Below are 18,544 nucleotides of genomic sequence, written 5' to 3'. Positions count from 1 at the left end.
GTTTACCGGGTACTTTACATCTGTAGCTGGATGGTGAGCTGGTACAGCTCCCCACCTAAATTCCAGTGCCTGGCATGCTTTGTTCTGCTGGACGCTTTCTAGTATTACCGCCTGCCATTCTGATTCTGAACAGTCATGGCAGAATATATGAAAGAGTATATGAATGTGCTGTCCAGACTTCCTGTATCATCCTCATCTCTACATCTTCCTGTCTGCTGTACTTAACTGCAGGAAATTACTACTCCCAGAATATGAAAAATCTCTACCAGCCCCCTAATTCTCTCCCCATTTTGGAGTTTCTGCCCAGTCCCCCTTCCCATTCCCACCCTTTAAGGAGTTCATGTCCTTAAATTTAGAAAAAAAACAGAGGTCTTGACTTGAGGAAATTTGGAGGTAGAGATGTGTGGAGAAGTAACAGGACGCCAGTTTTTAGGGAAAGCACAACTCTCATTCCAGGGACAATTGCCTGGTTTTTGGTTTGATAGACTGATATGGTCCTCAACTTTGTGAATTAGGTGACAGAGAATGCAGGAAGAATAATAGTTCTTTTTATTTACTTTTATATTTATTTATTTTTATTAGCTCCCACAAATAAGTGAAAACATGCAGTATTTCTCTTTCTGTGTCTGGCTTATTTATTTACTTTTAAATTAGCATAATATGAGTAGGCTCACTTTAATCCAGTTCCTTCTGCCTTGAAAATTTTCTCACAAAATTTGGCAGTAGTTTATTATACCTCATTTTTTCTTTCTCAACTTTTTTTTATTGCGTAAAATATATATAATATAAAAATTACCATATTTTTATTTTTTGCTTATCAGATTGGTAAAGTTTAAAAAAAATTTTTTTTTAATTGTTTTAATTGACAGGTAAAATTGCATGTATTTATTGCGTACAACATGATGTTTGAAGTATATATACTCATACTTATGGAATAGAGTTATGAACAACATTTTGGTCAGTGACAGATTGCATATGTGAAGGTGGTCCCATAAGATAACAATGGCTATATCATATAGCCTAGGTGTGTAGTAGGCTATACCATCTAGGTTTGTTCAAGTACACTCTATGATGTTTGCACAATGAAAAAAATCACCTAACAATGCATTTCTGAGAATGTATTTCTGTCATTAAGTGATGTATGACTGTAGTTAAATCTAGTTAATTAACAAATGCGTTACATCACATAGTTATCATTTTTGAGGTGAGAACACTTAACATCTACTACCTTTGCATTTTCAAGAATATAATATATTGTCACTGCTTGTAGTCACCATGCTATACAATAGATCTCTTGAATTTTTTCCTCCTATCTGACTGTGATTGTATCTTTTGACCAACATCTTGCAATCTACCCCACCCTCTTATACTCTTCAGTCATTGGTAACCACCGTTGTACTGTCTACTTCTGTGAGATTAATTTTTTTAGATTCCATGTGTGAGTGAGATCATGTGGTATTTGTCTTTCTGTGCCTGGCTTATTTCACTTAACATAATGTCCTCTAGGTTCATCTATGTTGTCACATATGACAGGATTTTGTTCTTTTTATGGCTGAATGGTATTCCATTCTTTATGTATAACACATTTTCTTTATCCATTCATCCCTAGATGGACACTTAGGTTGATTCCAAATCTTGGCTATTGTTAATAGTGCTGCAGTAAACATGGGAGTGCAGATATCTTTTTGATATACTAATTTCAATACCTCATTTTTGTTGGTGGCGTGTTTTTGCCTTCCTCCGGTGAGGAAGCATTGGAGCTTCTAACCAAATGTTTTGCACTTTCCCCTTCTCACCCCCAAAGTAACAGATATTCTTTTTAAACTAAAGATTCTAAAATTGGAATTTTAGGTAGGCAAATGAAAAAATTTGAAGATACACATCTTGTAACCTTGAAAAAACAACAACAGAAAACCTATTCAAATAGGAGCTGTTTGGGGATCAGGCTGAGCCACAGAATAGCCACTGCTTCAAAAAGATTTTGAGTCTTGCAGACTCCTGAAGAACTTTATAGTCCTTGAGCTTGATAAATTCTTTAGATAATTTCTGTTGCTATGTCTTTTAAGTTTACTCATCATTAGTATCCAGCCTCTGTTAATCTTATCAGTGTATTTTTCATTTCAGATATTTTGTATCTCTAAAATTTCCCTTTGTGGTTTTTTCTGTCTTTCATTTCTCTCATCATGTTCATGCTTTCTTTTTCCTTCTTGAACATAGGAAGCCTATTTATAATAGGTCCCTATCTGCTAATTCTATTATTGCTTTCATTTCTGGACCTTTTTCTATTCATTAATTTTTTTTTCTCTCTTTTTGTTGTGAAACATATTTCTCTATTTCTTTGCATCCTTGTAATTTTTTATTAGGCACCAGATGTTGCAATTTTATGATGTTAGTGTTGGATTTTGCTGCATTTCTTTAAGTAGTGTTTGACTTTTTTCTGGGAGGTAAATTACTTGGTATCATTTGAATTCTTCTGAGACTTGCTTTTAAGCTTTGTTAGGGCAGATTCACTGTAACCTTTTACTCTATGGCAAAAAGGAAAAAGATTTCCCTTTTTCACATCTTATTCTTATAAAAGTCATTTTCTTTTCATTTCGTAGATTTAAGTTTCCTGACACAAATCTGAGTTTTCCAAAGTAGGGGTTGGCAGACAACAGCCTGAAAATCTAAATTCAGCCACAGTCTGTCTTTGCAAGTACAGTCTTATTGAAGCACAGCACACTCATTTCTATGCATGTTACCTGTGGCTGCTTTTAGTAACAGCAGAGTTGAGTAGTTGCAATAGAGGTTATATAGCCTGCAGAACCAAAAATGTTTACTATCTGGTCCTTTACAGAAAAAGTTTGCCAACCCCTGTTCTAAAAGAATTTACAGATTCGTTTGGACAAATTGTGTTATTCAAATATTTTGCTTCAGATGCCGTTGCACACCCTATAATGGCCTCTGTGTTACAATATCATATAAAGGTTCTCGAAAGATTCTTGAAAGATTGATGTGGAAGTTTTCTTGAAAGAGTATCTTTGTTATTTTTAAATATCATGAAATATGTGGATCATTAGTGCTTTTATCAGAAATTTATTTCATTTCATATTTTTATTTTGTCATACTTATTTTTGGAAAAGTTATCCTTTTTGCATTCTATTTTCATTTTTAGATGACCTCTTGGTCCTTCATCTCTCTGACCTGATTCGCATGGCATTCATGGCTGCAACTGATCATAGCAACCAGCTGAGGATGGCTGGGCTCCAGGCACTTGAAGATATTATCAAGAAGTTTGCGTCTGTGCCTGAGCCAGAATTTCCAGGTCATGTGATCCTGGAGCAGTATCAAGCTAATGTGAGATTTTCTATTTAGCTAGAAACTTATAATTGCTCTTATGGGGCCATTAAAGGAGTCAATACTCTCTGGAGGAATATATTTGGAACTACAATCTATTTTTTCACATAGAGTATAGATCTTTACTTCCATTGTTTTTTACATAGTTGCAGTCAGCCCACAATTGAAGAAATAATAGTGTCAAGTTGTTGTCACTATTTTTAAGTTGTGATAGCATAGTAGTGATAAAACTAGAATAGAAATTAAAGCCTAGCAGTTTTGTGTTTAGATATTTAACCAGACCATTTAAAAGATTAAAGGAACATTCAAAAGAATGTTGTAGATTTGCTGCCATTATTTTTATAAGCCCAAGGCTTGATGAGCATTTTAGAAATAAAAAACAATTGCCCTTTGTATACTGTAGGATAAATTAACTCTTAATAACAGCAGTTAAAAGTATTACTGGAAGAATTAGATACTTTCAAAAAATTTTTTTATTTCATTCGAAGCAGAGATATACTTGTTTCTCCTGAGATTCTATATCTTTGCTTATGTTCTTCAAATGAGGTGCAGTAAACTAATCCTAGTAGTGAGGAGTTATGTGAAGGGAGAAAAAAATTGTTATCAAAGAAAGAATAAATTTTTTTTACTGTGATTATACCATAATCTTGGCTCTCGATACATCATACCTTATTTAAAAGCTGTGCTCAAACATGCACAAAATGAAAAATATGATTATTGTACAATCCATTGTTTTTCCATCGTTAAGTACAGGTGATGAAATTATAGCTTCTTGCCCAAGTGGCTATAGAAAACATATGTACCATTGTTTACTCCCAAATACCCAGAACAAGGGTCTTTTACGAAATTTTTTGTATTTAGAGATAATTTCAAATTTACAGAATAGCTGCAAGAATAATACAAAAAACTATGTTATACTCTTTATTCATATTTGCCAATTGTTAATTTTGCCTCATTTGCTTTAACGTAGATTCTCTCTTTTCACCAGAGGCCTCCCCCTCTCCCTCTCAATACACACACACACGCACACAGGCACACACACACAATTTTTTCCTAAGCCATTTAAAAGTAAATTATTTAGATCATGTACTTTTTTTTTTTTTTTTTATAAGGATAACCGGTAAGGGGATCTTAACCCTTGACTTGGTGTTGTCAGCACCACACTCTCCCAAGTGAGCCACGGGCTGGCCCTTGAATTGTGTACTTTTTACCTTTGAACACTTTAGACTGTATTTCCAAAGGACAAGAAAAAGTCAGAAAAAGTCTGCCGACCCCTGTTCTAAAAGAATTACAAATTGTTTTATATACCCACAGAATAGTTATCAATTTCAGCAAATTCAACATTGATAAACTATTAGTCTTTCATATTCCAGTTTCATCAGTTGACCCAATAACCTCTTCTAAAGTATTCTTTCTCCTCTAGTACAGGATCTAATACTAGCTAACATTTTGTGATTAGTTGCCATCTGTCTTTAGTCACCAAGAGAGACTCTTGATCTATTTCTAAACTACTGTTGAAAAGCCTTATTTACTGGATCTGTGTTGTAAGGAAGAAATCTCAGTTTAGGAGGTGACTACATCTAATTCCTTTATTCAGCTTATACATATTAAATCTACTAATCTATTTAAGAATCCATGACTGATGTTGACTTATTTAAAACTAAAGCTCATATTTCTTTACATATTAATATAAAAACAATATATTAATTAATATTTTTGAGCAACCTTTTAAAGCATCTCTTTTTCAGGTGAAATGATCTCTGAGGTCTTTTAGTGACTGTGTGACTTTTTAGTACTAATCAGTTATTTAAAGAAATTGAACCAGTTATGTGAAATTTACCCATGAGGTAAATACTGTGAGATGTATGTTTAGAAAGATACAGACAGGAAAAAAACCCAAAAACCCCAAAATAGCAGTTTATGTTACCTCTGGTAATTTGACTTTGTCAGAAAATCCTGTTTACTATTAAACAAAAACAAAGGAAAAAGAAACAAGATTAATTGCTTATTTGAAATAGCATTCATATAGATTTGATAATGATAACTTCCTGAAAGCAAAAGAAAAATGGTATGGTGGAGTTTATGTAACTGAAAAGAGAAAAGGGAAACGTGATAAAAAGGAAAGGAACAAAGGTATGTTTTGTGTTTTCATCTCCAAAGTCACAGAGGCTTTATGTTTACTACTTATCTTTTAAAAATAAAATCCTGTGTTCATTTTTTTAGGTGGGAGCTGCTCTAAGACCAGCGTTTTCACAAGATACACCATCAGATATAATAGCAAAAGCTTGCCAGGTACGAAGAAAAATAGGGTTTTCTATAGTTGTTTTCTATAAATTCATAGATATCTTAGAATTTCAGTTCCAAGAAAGAAGAGAGAAAAATCAAATAATATTTTTATCTGGAAATACAACAGTGGCAGTTTCCTTTTTATTCTGTATGAAGTGATGAAATAGTAACTGCTAATCACATCCCTTTTTTTGTTATAGCTGAAAACATGCCTTTGGGATACATAGTTCTTACATTATTCAGAAGTCAACAGACATATGAAAATCCTAAGAGAGACTAAAATAAAAGTAAGAGATCAAAATCTATAATAATTAAAGAGTATATGGTAATGATAATTAGGCAGTAAACATTTTTTTGACTACAGGTTTAGAAAGTTCTACAAGTTTCTGGGTATTAAATTATCCGAAAGAGAATTTCACAATATGGAAATTTCATTGCAAAATTAATCCCAGGGGATTATTTTCATGTTATTGTATCTGTAGAGTCACAAAACCACCAAAAACACATATGTTCCTACACCTTCTAAGTAGTTCCTCTTTTTCATATGCCTCGTCCTGAAAAAGGATGTCTTTCAGAAGATCACATTCTTTATCTGCTTACCTAAGGATAGAAGAGAAGCAGTGCTTCCCTTCCCAGTTTTCTGGAGTATAAGCAGGGTTGTGGTTCATTATTTTTGCTTAGAATCCATGACCAAGCTTCACGTGATCTCTGTGCAGAGATTCTGCTCTTTGCAATGATAGGTTTCAAATTCTGATTTTGTTCTCTCTGTGGCTGAATGGGTTTGCCTCTTCCTTCCATTGTTATGATTTATTTCTCTGAGGCCTGCTGCTTTAGTGGTGACCTTCAGAGAAGTTAACTCCTTTCACTTACAGCAGACCAGAGAGAGAAGAAGAATATTGTTTGTACTGTTTGTAAAAGATTAGTCTCTTGATCATAGTTCAAAACTTTGAGTTAGAGTAGGTAATTTGGTTTGGGATACACACAAACATCAACAATCATAGTCATGTGTAAATAATAATATTATGATGATGTTTCAGAGCATAGTATTTAAGCAGACAAAACCTCCTACAAAGCTCATGATGATTAGAAAAGCAAAGGCTATTAGAATTTAATCATGTAAATAAGTAATATGAAAATTTACTGTTATTGAATTTTCCGAAATTTCTTATTTCTTTTGTTGCCCCAACTGCTTTTTCTATAAGAATTTTCTTCTTTTCTAGTGACAGGCTTAAATTTATAACTCTTCTATTGCTGGGAGGAAACCTAGTTTTGAAACAAGTGGAGCAGTGGGTTGCAGGTTTATTTCCTTAAGTGAAAACAAAGAGCTTACGTGGCATTCAGCTTGTTTGTTAGAATAAACGTTGTGTTAAGAAACCTTAAAATCAGGGTAATTCTCAGATACTGCAGGAGAGACCCTCAAATGTTACACAGTTGGTGACAATAATCAGTGAGTTAATAAAAAATCATTTAAAGCAGGGTCTGAATTATAAACGTAACACATACCTTAATTATTTCATTTCAGCTTAAAATTTCTGAATGTATATTCATTCACTTTTGATTAGTAGCACAAGGTCTTTACTCTGAATGTGATTTTGCTGATTCAGTGCTGCTTTATCTTTCTTCATAAACCAAACTCATAATGCATTATCCACAATTTCCAGTTTCAGGTTCTTGTGAAACTGAAATTGTGGAGAAGTACTTAGATTTTTGCAAAGAAAACTTAGCGGCAGATGCTCAATCTTTACAGTTTTTCCCAACTTTTAGTTATATTTCTATCAAATTTCACAGAAATATTTATCAAATCTCTCCAATATGTTTAATTTCCTTTAGAATAACAACACTTTGTTTTTGTACTCATATTTAATCTCTTTTCACTTTAAATTTCATTATATTTTCAGCATTGTTTTGACTGGTATTTTATTTTGTTATCAGTATGTCCTTAATTGTTTGATAACAATCAGTTAAAAATGTCCGTATTAATTTTATTAAATTTAATTTTGGAGTGTTTGAAAATAAGATTTTAAGAGAATAAAATACTTTAAATAAATATTTATTCTCAAGTTTTAAGAAGTTTTAAATATGGGAACACAGTCCATTCATTTACCATGATTTGAGATACAAATGCTCTGAAAACCAAAAGCTTTTTCACAATTTATTTGGCAGCAAAACTTGAGCTGACTGTACTCGTTTGGCCCTGACATGAACCTGAGAGACTATAGTATTGATGGATCTCTCTTAGGTGATTCGTAATTCATTTCATTGCAGAAATGTCTATGTGTTAATTTTGGGGTGCTGCAATACATCTTGCTAAGTGTATTCCTTAACGAGGTTCATGTAACTTATTACCTTTTACTCAAAAGTGGTGAATTGTGAAACACATATTGGCCCAATGACTTCAAATAAGAAAGTGAGGACTTGTAGTTATTATTAATAAAGTTGGCACTATTAGACCATCCCTTCCTTCTCGGCATTCTTCCTTTGGCTTCATTTTCACTGCACTTGCCTGATTTTCCTTTTGTTTTTCTGCTGTTTGCTTTCTAATTTCTTTCTTTGTTTATTCTTATTCTACTTGTCCCGTAAGTGTAACTATTTTCCTGTGGTCTAGCTTTAAGGCTTTTTTTTTTAACCTGCCCTTGACCAAATTTACCTAATTAAATTACTTTAGTTATCATCTTTCTGTGGGGATTCCCAGGTTTATGTATTTACCCTGAAATCCAGACTCAGATTTCCAACTGCCTGTTGAATATCTTTCCACAAGTCTCTTAGTGGCACCGTAAACTCAGCTTGTAAAAATGTTTGAAATCAAAAGCATGTTCTCTAATGTCTCATCTTCACTAAAGTTTACTATTTTCCTATATTATCTCTCTTAGCAGTGGTGTCACCTTCCTCCCAATCATCCAAGTCAGAAGCTTTGACAGTCAAAATTTAGCAATCTCTGATTTCTCACTCTTTTTTCATCTCCCTACCCCGATTCCCTAAAAATATCTAATTGATTTCCAAATCCTGTGATTTCTACCTGTTAGTCCCTCTCAGATGCCTCTCCTTTTTCATTTCATTCCCGGTTTGATCCAGAACATCTCTGTTCAGTATTGTAATAGACACAACTGAACATATTGCTTACTGTCTATACACATCCCTTCCTGTACATAAGTACTGGAGCAGTTTTCCTAAAGCACAATTCTAATCATATCATCCCCCCTATTCAGAAGCCATGGAAACTCACGATTGCCCAAGAATGAATTCAGTTCACGTGGAATTTTAAATTTTACCATAATTTGATCTCATTTAACTTTCCCAATAGCATTTCTTCCTCATGTAATACTCCCTTTTGTCTGTACACACAAACTTTCCTGATACCTAAACGTTCCCATTTCACCTGCTAGAATTAATCTCCTCCTTGTGTTTTTTTAAGTGTAGTATTACAGTCATAAAACATTCCCATATGTTCATTCAATCTGTGTTTTCTTACTTGGGGATAGGGACTGGGTTTCTTTCCTTTATTTTTTAAATCTCTGCCATACCAGCTAGCATACTCTTTTGCCTGTGGTAAGCAGAAATCCTGTTGAAGAGTTATTGAGACTGAACTTCTTTGGATGGAAAATTCTATCTGTAAAATTTTTGTTCAATTAGACAATAGAAATATAAGTAAATAGTAAATATTGTTTTTTTTCCACATAGGAATACAATAAAATCTGTACTTGCTGTTGATTTGTTATAAAGAATAATACTAAATCATAGCACTGGGTTGTTTGTTTTGTTTTATTCTTTGGTTTTGTTTTGTGTTTTTCCATCAAAAAAGAAAATTATATTTACTGCCTTCTCTAATATATGATGTTAATTTTTTTTTTTATACAAAATTTTAAAATTTTCTTTGGGTAGGTATGTAGTACATGGATTGGAAGTGGAGTTGTCAGTGATCTTAATGATCTCCGTCGAGTACACAATCTTCTTGTTTCTTCTCTGGACAAGGTTCAGGCTGGAAAAGGATCTTCTAGCCAACTGTACCGAGAGAGTGCCACAACCATGGAAAAACTGGCTGTTCTCAAAGCTTGGGCAGAGGTAACCATGACCTATTGTTTTTGAACCATTTGTCCATCCATGAGAAAATATTCCACTATTCCTGTTGGTAAAAAAGTTTTTGTTTGATTTTTGTTTTTTAAAAACTGACCCTTGGTATGGAATGCTTTTTAAAAATCTATTAATCAGTTTTTAAAAAACTTAATGTGTTGAGCAAGGGCTTTTGCTACTTAATATTGGGAAATTAGGTAGAGAATACCCAAAAGTATAAATAATAGAAAATATTTTATGCCAAGAATCTTTTACTTGATTAAATTTGAGGAGACTTGCTACCTTGACATCAAGGCTGCAGGGGTTTGGTTTTGTTTTTAATAGCTGGATTTACCACTTTCATTCCCACAGCCACTTTTAAAAAATATAATTATATTGTTTTTAATTCACTTTTCTAAATTCCTTCTGCCATTTCCTTTTGAATTCTTATCATCTGCCCTCTGATGTTTCAAGTGACTAATTCCTTCCTCTACCAACTCAGTATCTCTCTTCCCTATATCAGTGGTATCAGTAGCCTAAGACCACTGAATAGGCAATTGCTGACTGCAAATATGCAGTAGCCAGGTGATATAGTTTAGATAAAAGACCTCTGGAGGTTTGTTGGGGTTTTTTGCTTTTCTTTCTTTCACAGAAGAAAAAAATGGAAAAATGTAGAGCTCAATAAGATATCATGGAAATTAGTTTTCTCTCTGATTTTTAGACTGTAGATCAAGATGTCTTTAAATTCAGGTATCCCTAAGGGTTCCTTTATTTTACCCTGTTGGCATTTGGGGTTTAGACAAGTAAATTATTTTACTTGTCTAAAATAATTAATAAAATGATTGTTCTTGTTGGTAAAATTTTAGTTTTTCTCAAATTAATGGAAATCTCTAATTTTAGATGGAAAGTAGTATAAGAAAAAGATACTATAACTACCTTGTGTTGTCTTGCTTTGAAATTAATAAAAATTAATTTGTTAATTTCCACATACCTAATTTTTTTTAATTGAATCATAATTGATTATACATATTTTTGGGATTCAGTGTTGACATATGTTGATCAAATCAATATTACTAGCATATATATTGTTATAAATTGTACTTATTCTTTATGTCCCTTGTACCGTCTCTCCCTATCCCCTCTCACTCCCCCTTTCCACCACTGATGACCCTAGATTCCTTCTCTCCCTCTGAAACAGTAATGGTTACTCTGCTGATTTGTTTTCTAGATGATCTTTCCAATGCTGAAAGGTGTGTTCAGGTCCCCCAATATTATCATAGAGCAGATGCTTCTTCTGTCACTCTGGAATGGGCCTTGGAGAAAGAGACATCCTATTCTTTTCTTTGGTCTCTGCTGGTTACTCTCCCTGTGTCAATGCACTCCAGTGGCTGGCAGACCATTTGTGTGGTGGTTGTGAGGTCTAGCCACTTTTGCGGCAGCTGTGGTTACTGTGGTGGCTGTGGTGGGCCACCTACACGGAGGTGATGTTTTTGGCATGCTCCTTGGTGATGGTGGTGTATGTGGTCATGGGGGGTCCGGTCCCCGGCTCCATGCCCCCACCCACAACCAGGCACACTGCTAGCACCTTGGGGCCCCACCCCGGGGTCCGGGGTATGGAGTGGGGACCAGACCGCCCCGCCCACAACCAGGCACACCGCCAGCACCTTGAGGCTCTGCCTGGGGGCTGGGGCGTAGAGCCAGGGACTGGACCCCTCCGCCCACATATCTAAATTTTTAACTGAAACCTACTCCTACTTGTCTGTGAAAATTATATTCCAGCTGATTTAGTGATTTTTATTAGTTAAAAAAAACCTCAAAATTGCCCTTAATTCTCTAACCCCATTAATTAATTTTCCCAAATGTAGAGGCCATCACAAATTTTGATGATCATTAGATCATTTGTCAGTAAGCTAGTTCTCTGGTCACTTGCATAATGTGGTTGATTCTCCTACAAGGAAGCTTGGCATAGGTCAGTATGAAAAGCATGAAATGTTGAGTTAGGGTCCCTAGAACAAGTTCTGTCTCTACAATACACAGAGTCACCATCTGTGTGACTTTGGTCAAGTGATTTGGTCTCTCAGAGTTTTTCATAATATCTTCTTATTACAAAATGGAAATAATTTCTTCTAAGTCAGTATATATAAAAGGGCCAAGCATTGTGCCTAGCACTGAACAGAAGATAAATAATTGTTTTTAAAAAATTAGATCACAAGATAAATAATTGTTCTAAAAAAATTAAATCATGGAACTAAAATGAACATTTTTCTTTGGAATTTTTTTCTTATTTTTGGTTAATTTCGTACTATAATTTAGTGATTTGCACCTCATTCTTGGCCTTTAATGTTTTATAGGGGTTCTTTTTACTGCTTACCTTTCTTTCATTCATCATTCTCCTCAAATACCAAGCATATTCTAGATTGCACTACTCAAGACCTGTCTTTGCTCCTACATTTCACTTAGAAAATTGAGTATGTTAGTTTTCTAACTCCTCAGATTTTTGCCATCAGAGTCTTAGGTTTATGTGAATTGATAACTATCCTTTTACCTGTGTGACATTGGATAATTTATTTAACTGCCTGTTGAAAGCCTGTTTTCTCATCCTTAAAGTATGGATGATAACTGTAAACATTTTATAGGATTATGGTGTGAATTAAGTGAGATAATTGATGTAAAGGACTTTGCATAGTCCCTGTGACATTATAGATTCACAATGAATGTTACTTACTGTTATTAACATAATAATTATTATCATTTTAAAGTTTTCCTCTAATCTAAGACTAACTTTTCTTATTCCCTTACCTTCCACTCTCTGATTCATTCAACTGTGTTATTAGCATCAGCTCCATGCCAGGTTAACAGTTGAGAATATAGTCGTGCACAAGACAGATGTACTACATTTACTGAGCAACACAAACTAGTAAACAAGTAGCTGAAACAAAATTTAAAAAGTATTATCACAGGAGAAATACAGAATGTTTTGACACACGGAGCAGAGGCACTTAAAATAGGCTGGAGGCTCAAAGTAGGCTTCTAGAGAAAATGACATTTAAACTGAAACATGGAAGATCAGAATAGATGTTAATTAGGCATGAATATGAGGTGGAGTCTGTTCAGAGCTCAGTACTGTCAGTTTTCCCTCCTTCTGTATCTTCAGCATCTTCCTCCACATGCTCTTCCTCTTTGCCTGTATTCTTCCCTGACTCAACATCCCTTTCTATTTACTGCTTTCTCTTTCTCCTCTTCACATCTCAGTTTATTAAAGAGGTTTCACTATCTTTACTTCCTCAACTATTCAGTCACTCATTTCTCAATCCTCCACAATCTGGGTTTACTCTCACCATTCTGTTAAGATTATTCCTAGTAAAGTCACTAATAATGCAATTATCCAAATCACTGGATACTTTTCTTTTTTTTTTTTTTTTTTTTTTTTACCGGTAAGGGGATCTCAGCCCTTGGCTTGGTGTCATCCGCACCACGCTCAGCCAGTGAGCACATTGGCCATCCCTATATAGGATTCAAACCCTCGGCCTTGGCGCTACCAGCGCCGCACTCTCCCAAGTGAGCCACGGGGCCGGCCCACTGGATACTTTTCAAAACCTATCTTACTTGGCCTCTCTACAGCCTGTGATATTGTCTCCTCTAGAAATCCTTTGCCTTCCTTGACTTCTGTGACACTACTGTCTTGGTTCTCTTTGCTTTTCATTGTTCTTTCTCAGTGTCGCTGGCTTCCCTTTGCCTGCCTACTCTTTAAATGTTGGTATTTTTCTTGTCCCTTTTCTTACTCTTCATACTTTATGGGCAGCCTCATCTGCACCCATAGCCTATAGCTTTTACTTGTATATTAAAGATTCTAAATCTACATTTCCACCCACACCTCTTTCCCAAATTTCGATCCCATATTTTTAGTTGTTTATTATACATCTTTACTTGGATGACCTATATAAGTATCACATACCCAACATATCTAAATAAGACTGTTTTCTCATTCTTCTTTTCCCCCCTTACTCTAATAAATGCTCCTACCTTCTATCTTCAGTCTTAACCTGCGTATCAGTCTTAACTATTTCTTCCTCAAACCGTCTTATCTTACATCTAATAAGTAACTAATTCCTAGTTATTTTACTTAATTAATATCTTTGAAAATAACATAATTTTGTTCTGATGATGAAATACCTGTACTCACTATACAAACTCAGAATGTAAAGAAAAAGTATAAAAATGAGAATAAAACTCATCTATAATATTACCACTCAAAGATAACTACTGTTAATATTTTGGTATATATCACTATGAATATGTATATATATATAAGTCTATATGTCTATATAATATGTGCATATGTATGTATCTATATCTATTTATTCATGATAAAAATGGAATCCTATTTAACATAGCAACTTTTTTTAAAAAAACGTAGCAATAAATCATGTATACCTCTTCTGTATCTATAAATAAATGCTTCCCTTCTATCCCACTGCCTTAGTTTGAGTCTTCATCATGTCACTGTCTATACAATGGCATCCCAATTTGATTTGCTACCGTTAGTCTTATCTTCCCCCCAGCTATTCCTACACAGATTCTCAGAATAATCATTCTAAAATGCAAATTTTTAAAAAAAATTTTATTTTGTCGATATACAATGTGGTTGATTATTGTGGCCCATTACCGAAACCTCCCTCCCTCCTCCCTCTCCCCCCTCCCACCCAACAATGTCCTTTCTGTTTGCTTGTCATATCAACTACAAGGAACTGTAGTTGTTATGTCTTCTTCCCCCCCACAGTTTTTTTTTTTTTTTTTTTTTTGTGTGTGTGTGTGTGTGTGTGTGTGTGTGTGTGTGTGTGTGAATTTATTTATTTATTTTTAGCTCCCACCAATAAGTGAGAACATGTGGTATATCTCTTTCTGTGCCTGACTTGTTTCACTTAATATAATTCTCTCAAGGTCCATCCATGTTGTTGCAAATGGCAGTATTTCATTCTTTTTTATAGCTGAGTAGTATTCCATTGTGCAGATATACCACATTTTCCGTATCCACTCATCTGATGATGGACATTTGGGCTGGTTCCAACTCTTGGCTATTGTAAAGAGTGCTGCGATGAACATTGGGGAACAGGTACACCTTCGACTTGATGATTTCCATTCCTCTGGGTATATTCCCAGCAGTGGGATAGCTGGGTCATATGGTAGATCTATCTGCAATTGTTTGAGGAACCTCCATAACATTTTCCATAGAGGCTGCACCATTTTGCAGTCCCACCAACAATGTATGAGAGTTCCTTTTTCTTCGCAACCTCGCCAGCATTTATTGATCAGAGTCTTTTCGATTTTAGCCATCCTAACTGGGGTGAGATGGTATCTCAGTGTAGTTTTGATTTGCATTTCCCAGATGCTGAGTGACGTTGAGCATTTTTTCATACGTCTGTTGGCCATTTATATATCTTCCTTAGAGAACTGCCTACTTAGCTCTATTGCCCATTTTTTAATTGGGTTGCTTGTTTTTTTCTTGTAAAGTTGTTTGAGTTCCTTGTATATTATGGATATTAATCCTTTGTCAGATGTATATTTTGCAAATATTTTCTCCCACTCTGTTGGTTGTCTTTTAACTCTGTTAGTTGTTTCTTTTGCTGTGTAGAAGCTCTTTAGTTTGATATAATCCCATTTGTTTATTTTTCCTTTGGTTACCCGTGCTTTTGGGGTTGTATTCATGAAGTCTGTGTCTAGTCCTATTTCCTGAAGTGTTTCTCCTATGTTTTCTTTAAGAAGTTTTATTGTTTCAGGGTGTATATTTAATTCTTTAATCCATTTTGAGTTGACTTTAGTGTATGGTGAAAGGTATGGGTCTAGTTTCATTCTCCTGCATATTGATATCCAGTTCTCCCAGCACCATTTACTAAAGAGGCAGTCTCTTCCCCAGTGAATAGGCTTGGTGCCTTTGTCAAAGATCAGATGGCTGTAGGTGTGTGGGTTGATTTCTGGATTCTCTGTTCTATTCCATTGGTCAGTGTGTCTGTTTTTATGCCAGTACCATACTGTTTTGGTTATTATAGCTTTGTAGTGTAGTTTAAAGTCAGGTAGTGTTATGCCTCCAGCTTTATTTTTTTTGCTCAGCATTGCTTTGGCTATGCGTGGTCTTTTGTTATTCTATATAAATGTCTGGATAGTGCTTTCCATTTCTGAGAAAAATGTCTTTGGAATTTTGATGGGGATTGCATTGAATTTGTATATCACTTTGGGTAGTATGGACATTTTCACTATGTTGATTCTTCCAATCCAAGAGCATGGGATATCTTTCCATCTTCTTGTATCCTCCCTAATTTCTCTCAGCAGTGTTTTGTAGTTCTCATTATAGAGATTTTTCACATCCTTGGTTTACTCAATTCCTAAGTATTTTATTGTTTTGGTGGCTATTGTAAATGGGCAGGCTTTCTTGATTTCTCTTTCTGCATGTTCACTATTGGAGAATAGAAATGCTACTGATTTTTGTGTGTTGGTTTTGTATCCTGCTACTGTGCTGAAATCATTTATCAACTCCAAGAGTTTTTTTTGTAGAGGCTTTAGGCTGTTCGATATATAGGATCATGTCATCTGCAAACAGGGACAGTAGACTTCATCTTTTCCGATGTGGATGCCCTTTATTTCCTTCTCTTCTCTGATTGCTCTGGCTAGTACTTCCAACACTATGTTGAATAGGAGTGGTGAGAGTGGGCATCCTTGTCTAGTTCCTGTTCTTAAAGGAAAAGCTTTCAGCTTTTCCCCATCAGGATGATATTGGCAGTGGGTTTGGCATATATGGCTTTAATTATGTTGAGATACTTTCCCTCTATACCTAACTTATAGAGGGTCTTTGTCATGAATGAGTGCTGTACTTTATCATATGCTTTTTCAGCATCTATAAAGATGATCATATGGTCCTTGTGTTTGAGTTTATTAGTATGGTGTATCACATTTATTGATTTGCGTATGTTGAACCAACCTTGCATCCCTGGGATGAATCCCACTTGATCGTGGTGAATAATTTTACGTATGTGTTGCTGTATTCTGTTTGCTAGTATTTTAGTGAGGATTTTTGCATCTATATTCATCAAAGATATCGGCCTGTAGTTTTCTTTTTGGTTGTATCTTTACCTGGTTTTGGTATCAGGATGATGTTTGCTTCACAGGATGAGTTTGGGAGATTTGCGTCCGTTTCAATCTTTTGGAATAGTTTGTAAAGAATCGGTGTCAATTTCTCTTTGAATGTTTGGTAAAATTCTGCTGTGAATCCATCTGGTCCTGGGCTTTTCTTTGTTGGGAGCCTTCTGATAACAGCTTCAATCTCCTTTATTGTTATTGGTCTATTCAAATTTTCTACGTCTTCATGGCTCAGTTTTGGGAGCTTGTGTGTGTCCAGAAATTTATCCATTTCCTCCAGATTTTCAAATTTGTTAGCGTATAGTTGTTTATAGTAGTCTCGAATGATTCCTTGTATTTCAGATGAATCAGTTGTAATATCGCCTTTTTCATTTCTAATTTTGGTTATTTGAGTCTTCTCTCTTCTTCTTTTTGTTAGCCATGCTAATGGTTTGTCAATTTTATTTATCTTTTCAAAAAACCAACTTTTTGATTCGTTGATCTTTTGTATTGTGTTTGGGGTTTCAATTTCATTCAGTTCTGCTCTGATCTTAATGATTTCTTTCCGTCTGCTAACTTTAGGTTTGGATTGTTCTTGTTTTTCTAGTTCTTAAAGGTGAAGTGTTAGGTTGTTCACTTGCCATCTTTCCATTCTTCTGAGGTGAGCATTTAATGCAATAAATTTCCCCCTTAATACTGCTTTTGCAGTATCCCACAGGTTTTGGTATGATGTATCATTATTTTCATTAGCTTCAATAAATTTTTTGATTTCCTGCTTAATTTCTTCTTGGACCCATATGTCATTAAGTAGAATGCTGTTTAATTTCCATGTGTTTGTATAGTTTCCAGAATTTCATTTGTTATTGATTTCTAGTTTTAATCCATAGTGGTCTGAGAAGATACATGGGATAATTCCAATTTTTTTGAATTTGTTGAGACTTGATTTGTGACCTAATATGTGATCTATCCTGGAGAATGATCCATGTGCTGATGAGAAGAATGAATATTCTGAGGTTGTATGAATCAGCAATTCACAAGGAAGGAATAAAGCTACATAGAAACATATAGGGTAAAAAGAAATATAAAAGACTCCCAACTAAATTAATTTGATTTTTTAAATATCAGTATTGGTAGAACTTTTGTAAAGGGTGATATACTTCAAAAACTTTTTTTTTCCTTGTTGGCAGCTGGCCAGTATACACGGATCCGAACCCTTGACCTTGGTGTTATGACACCATGTTCTAACTGAGTTAACCAGCCAGCCCTCAAAACACTTTCTAAAACTGTGTACATTTGTTGAACATGTTATCCTAAAGAATATTTAAAGATATGCACAAAGATTTTGCTACAAGGATGTTTATTGTGGTAGTGTTTGTTATTCTGAAAATAAAGTGGAAATAACTGAAATGTATTTCTTGATCCTGAAAGATGATGTTATTAAGTGATTAGAAAATCAGGTTAGAAATTATAAACATGCATACATTATTGTTTAAAAGACTGTGAGTATGTATATACAACATGCCTAGAATGTTAACAGTATTGTAACTGTGTGGTAGGATTGCATGTGGTTTTTATCTTTTTGTGTTATTTTTCTTTTATCTCTTTTGCATGTGGTTTTTATGTTCTTCTTTTTGTTTATTCTTCTGATTTTTCTGTTTTTCTTGTGTAATATCTAATAAGAAAAATAAATCTAAAAATTTGCTTAAAAGGAAGTTAAAAAATATATTCTTATATATTGCAGGTAGCAGTGTAAAATATAGAACCC

General features: G+C 34.5%; 1 protein-coding gene across 3 annotated transcripts in view; it reads left to right on the top strand.

The window, feature by feature from the left end:
* HEATR5B (HEAT repeat containing 5B) overlaps positions 1-18,544 on the top strand; it is a 90,838-nt gene that overhangs the window by 49,187 nt on the left and 23,107 nt on the right. For all 3 annotated transcript variants that reach the window (XM_063077918.1, XM_063077919.1, XM_063077917.1), the window contains exons 25-27: positions 3,155-3,336; positions 5,560-5,628; positions 9,502-9,681. In XM_063077918.1, the coding sequence (XP_062933988.1) occupies positions 3,155-3,336; positions 5,560-5,628; positions 9,502-9,681 (431 nt within the window). The remainder of the gene's footprint in view (positions 1-3,154; positions 3,337-5,559; positions 5,629-9,501; positions 9,682-18,544) is intronic.

The sequence above is a fragment of the Cynocephalus volans genome, chromosome 14 (genome assembly GCF_027409185.1).
Source record: "Cynocephalus volans isolate mCynVol1 chromosome 14, mCynVol1.pri, whole genome shotgun sequence".
Taxonomy (NCBI): domain Eukaryota; kingdom Metazoa; phylum Chordata; class Mammalia; order Dermoptera; family Cynocephalidae; genus Cynocephalus; species Cynocephalus volans.
Note: the sequence above shows the minus strand (reverse complement) of the source record. Positions and strands in the feature narration are given on the sequence as shown.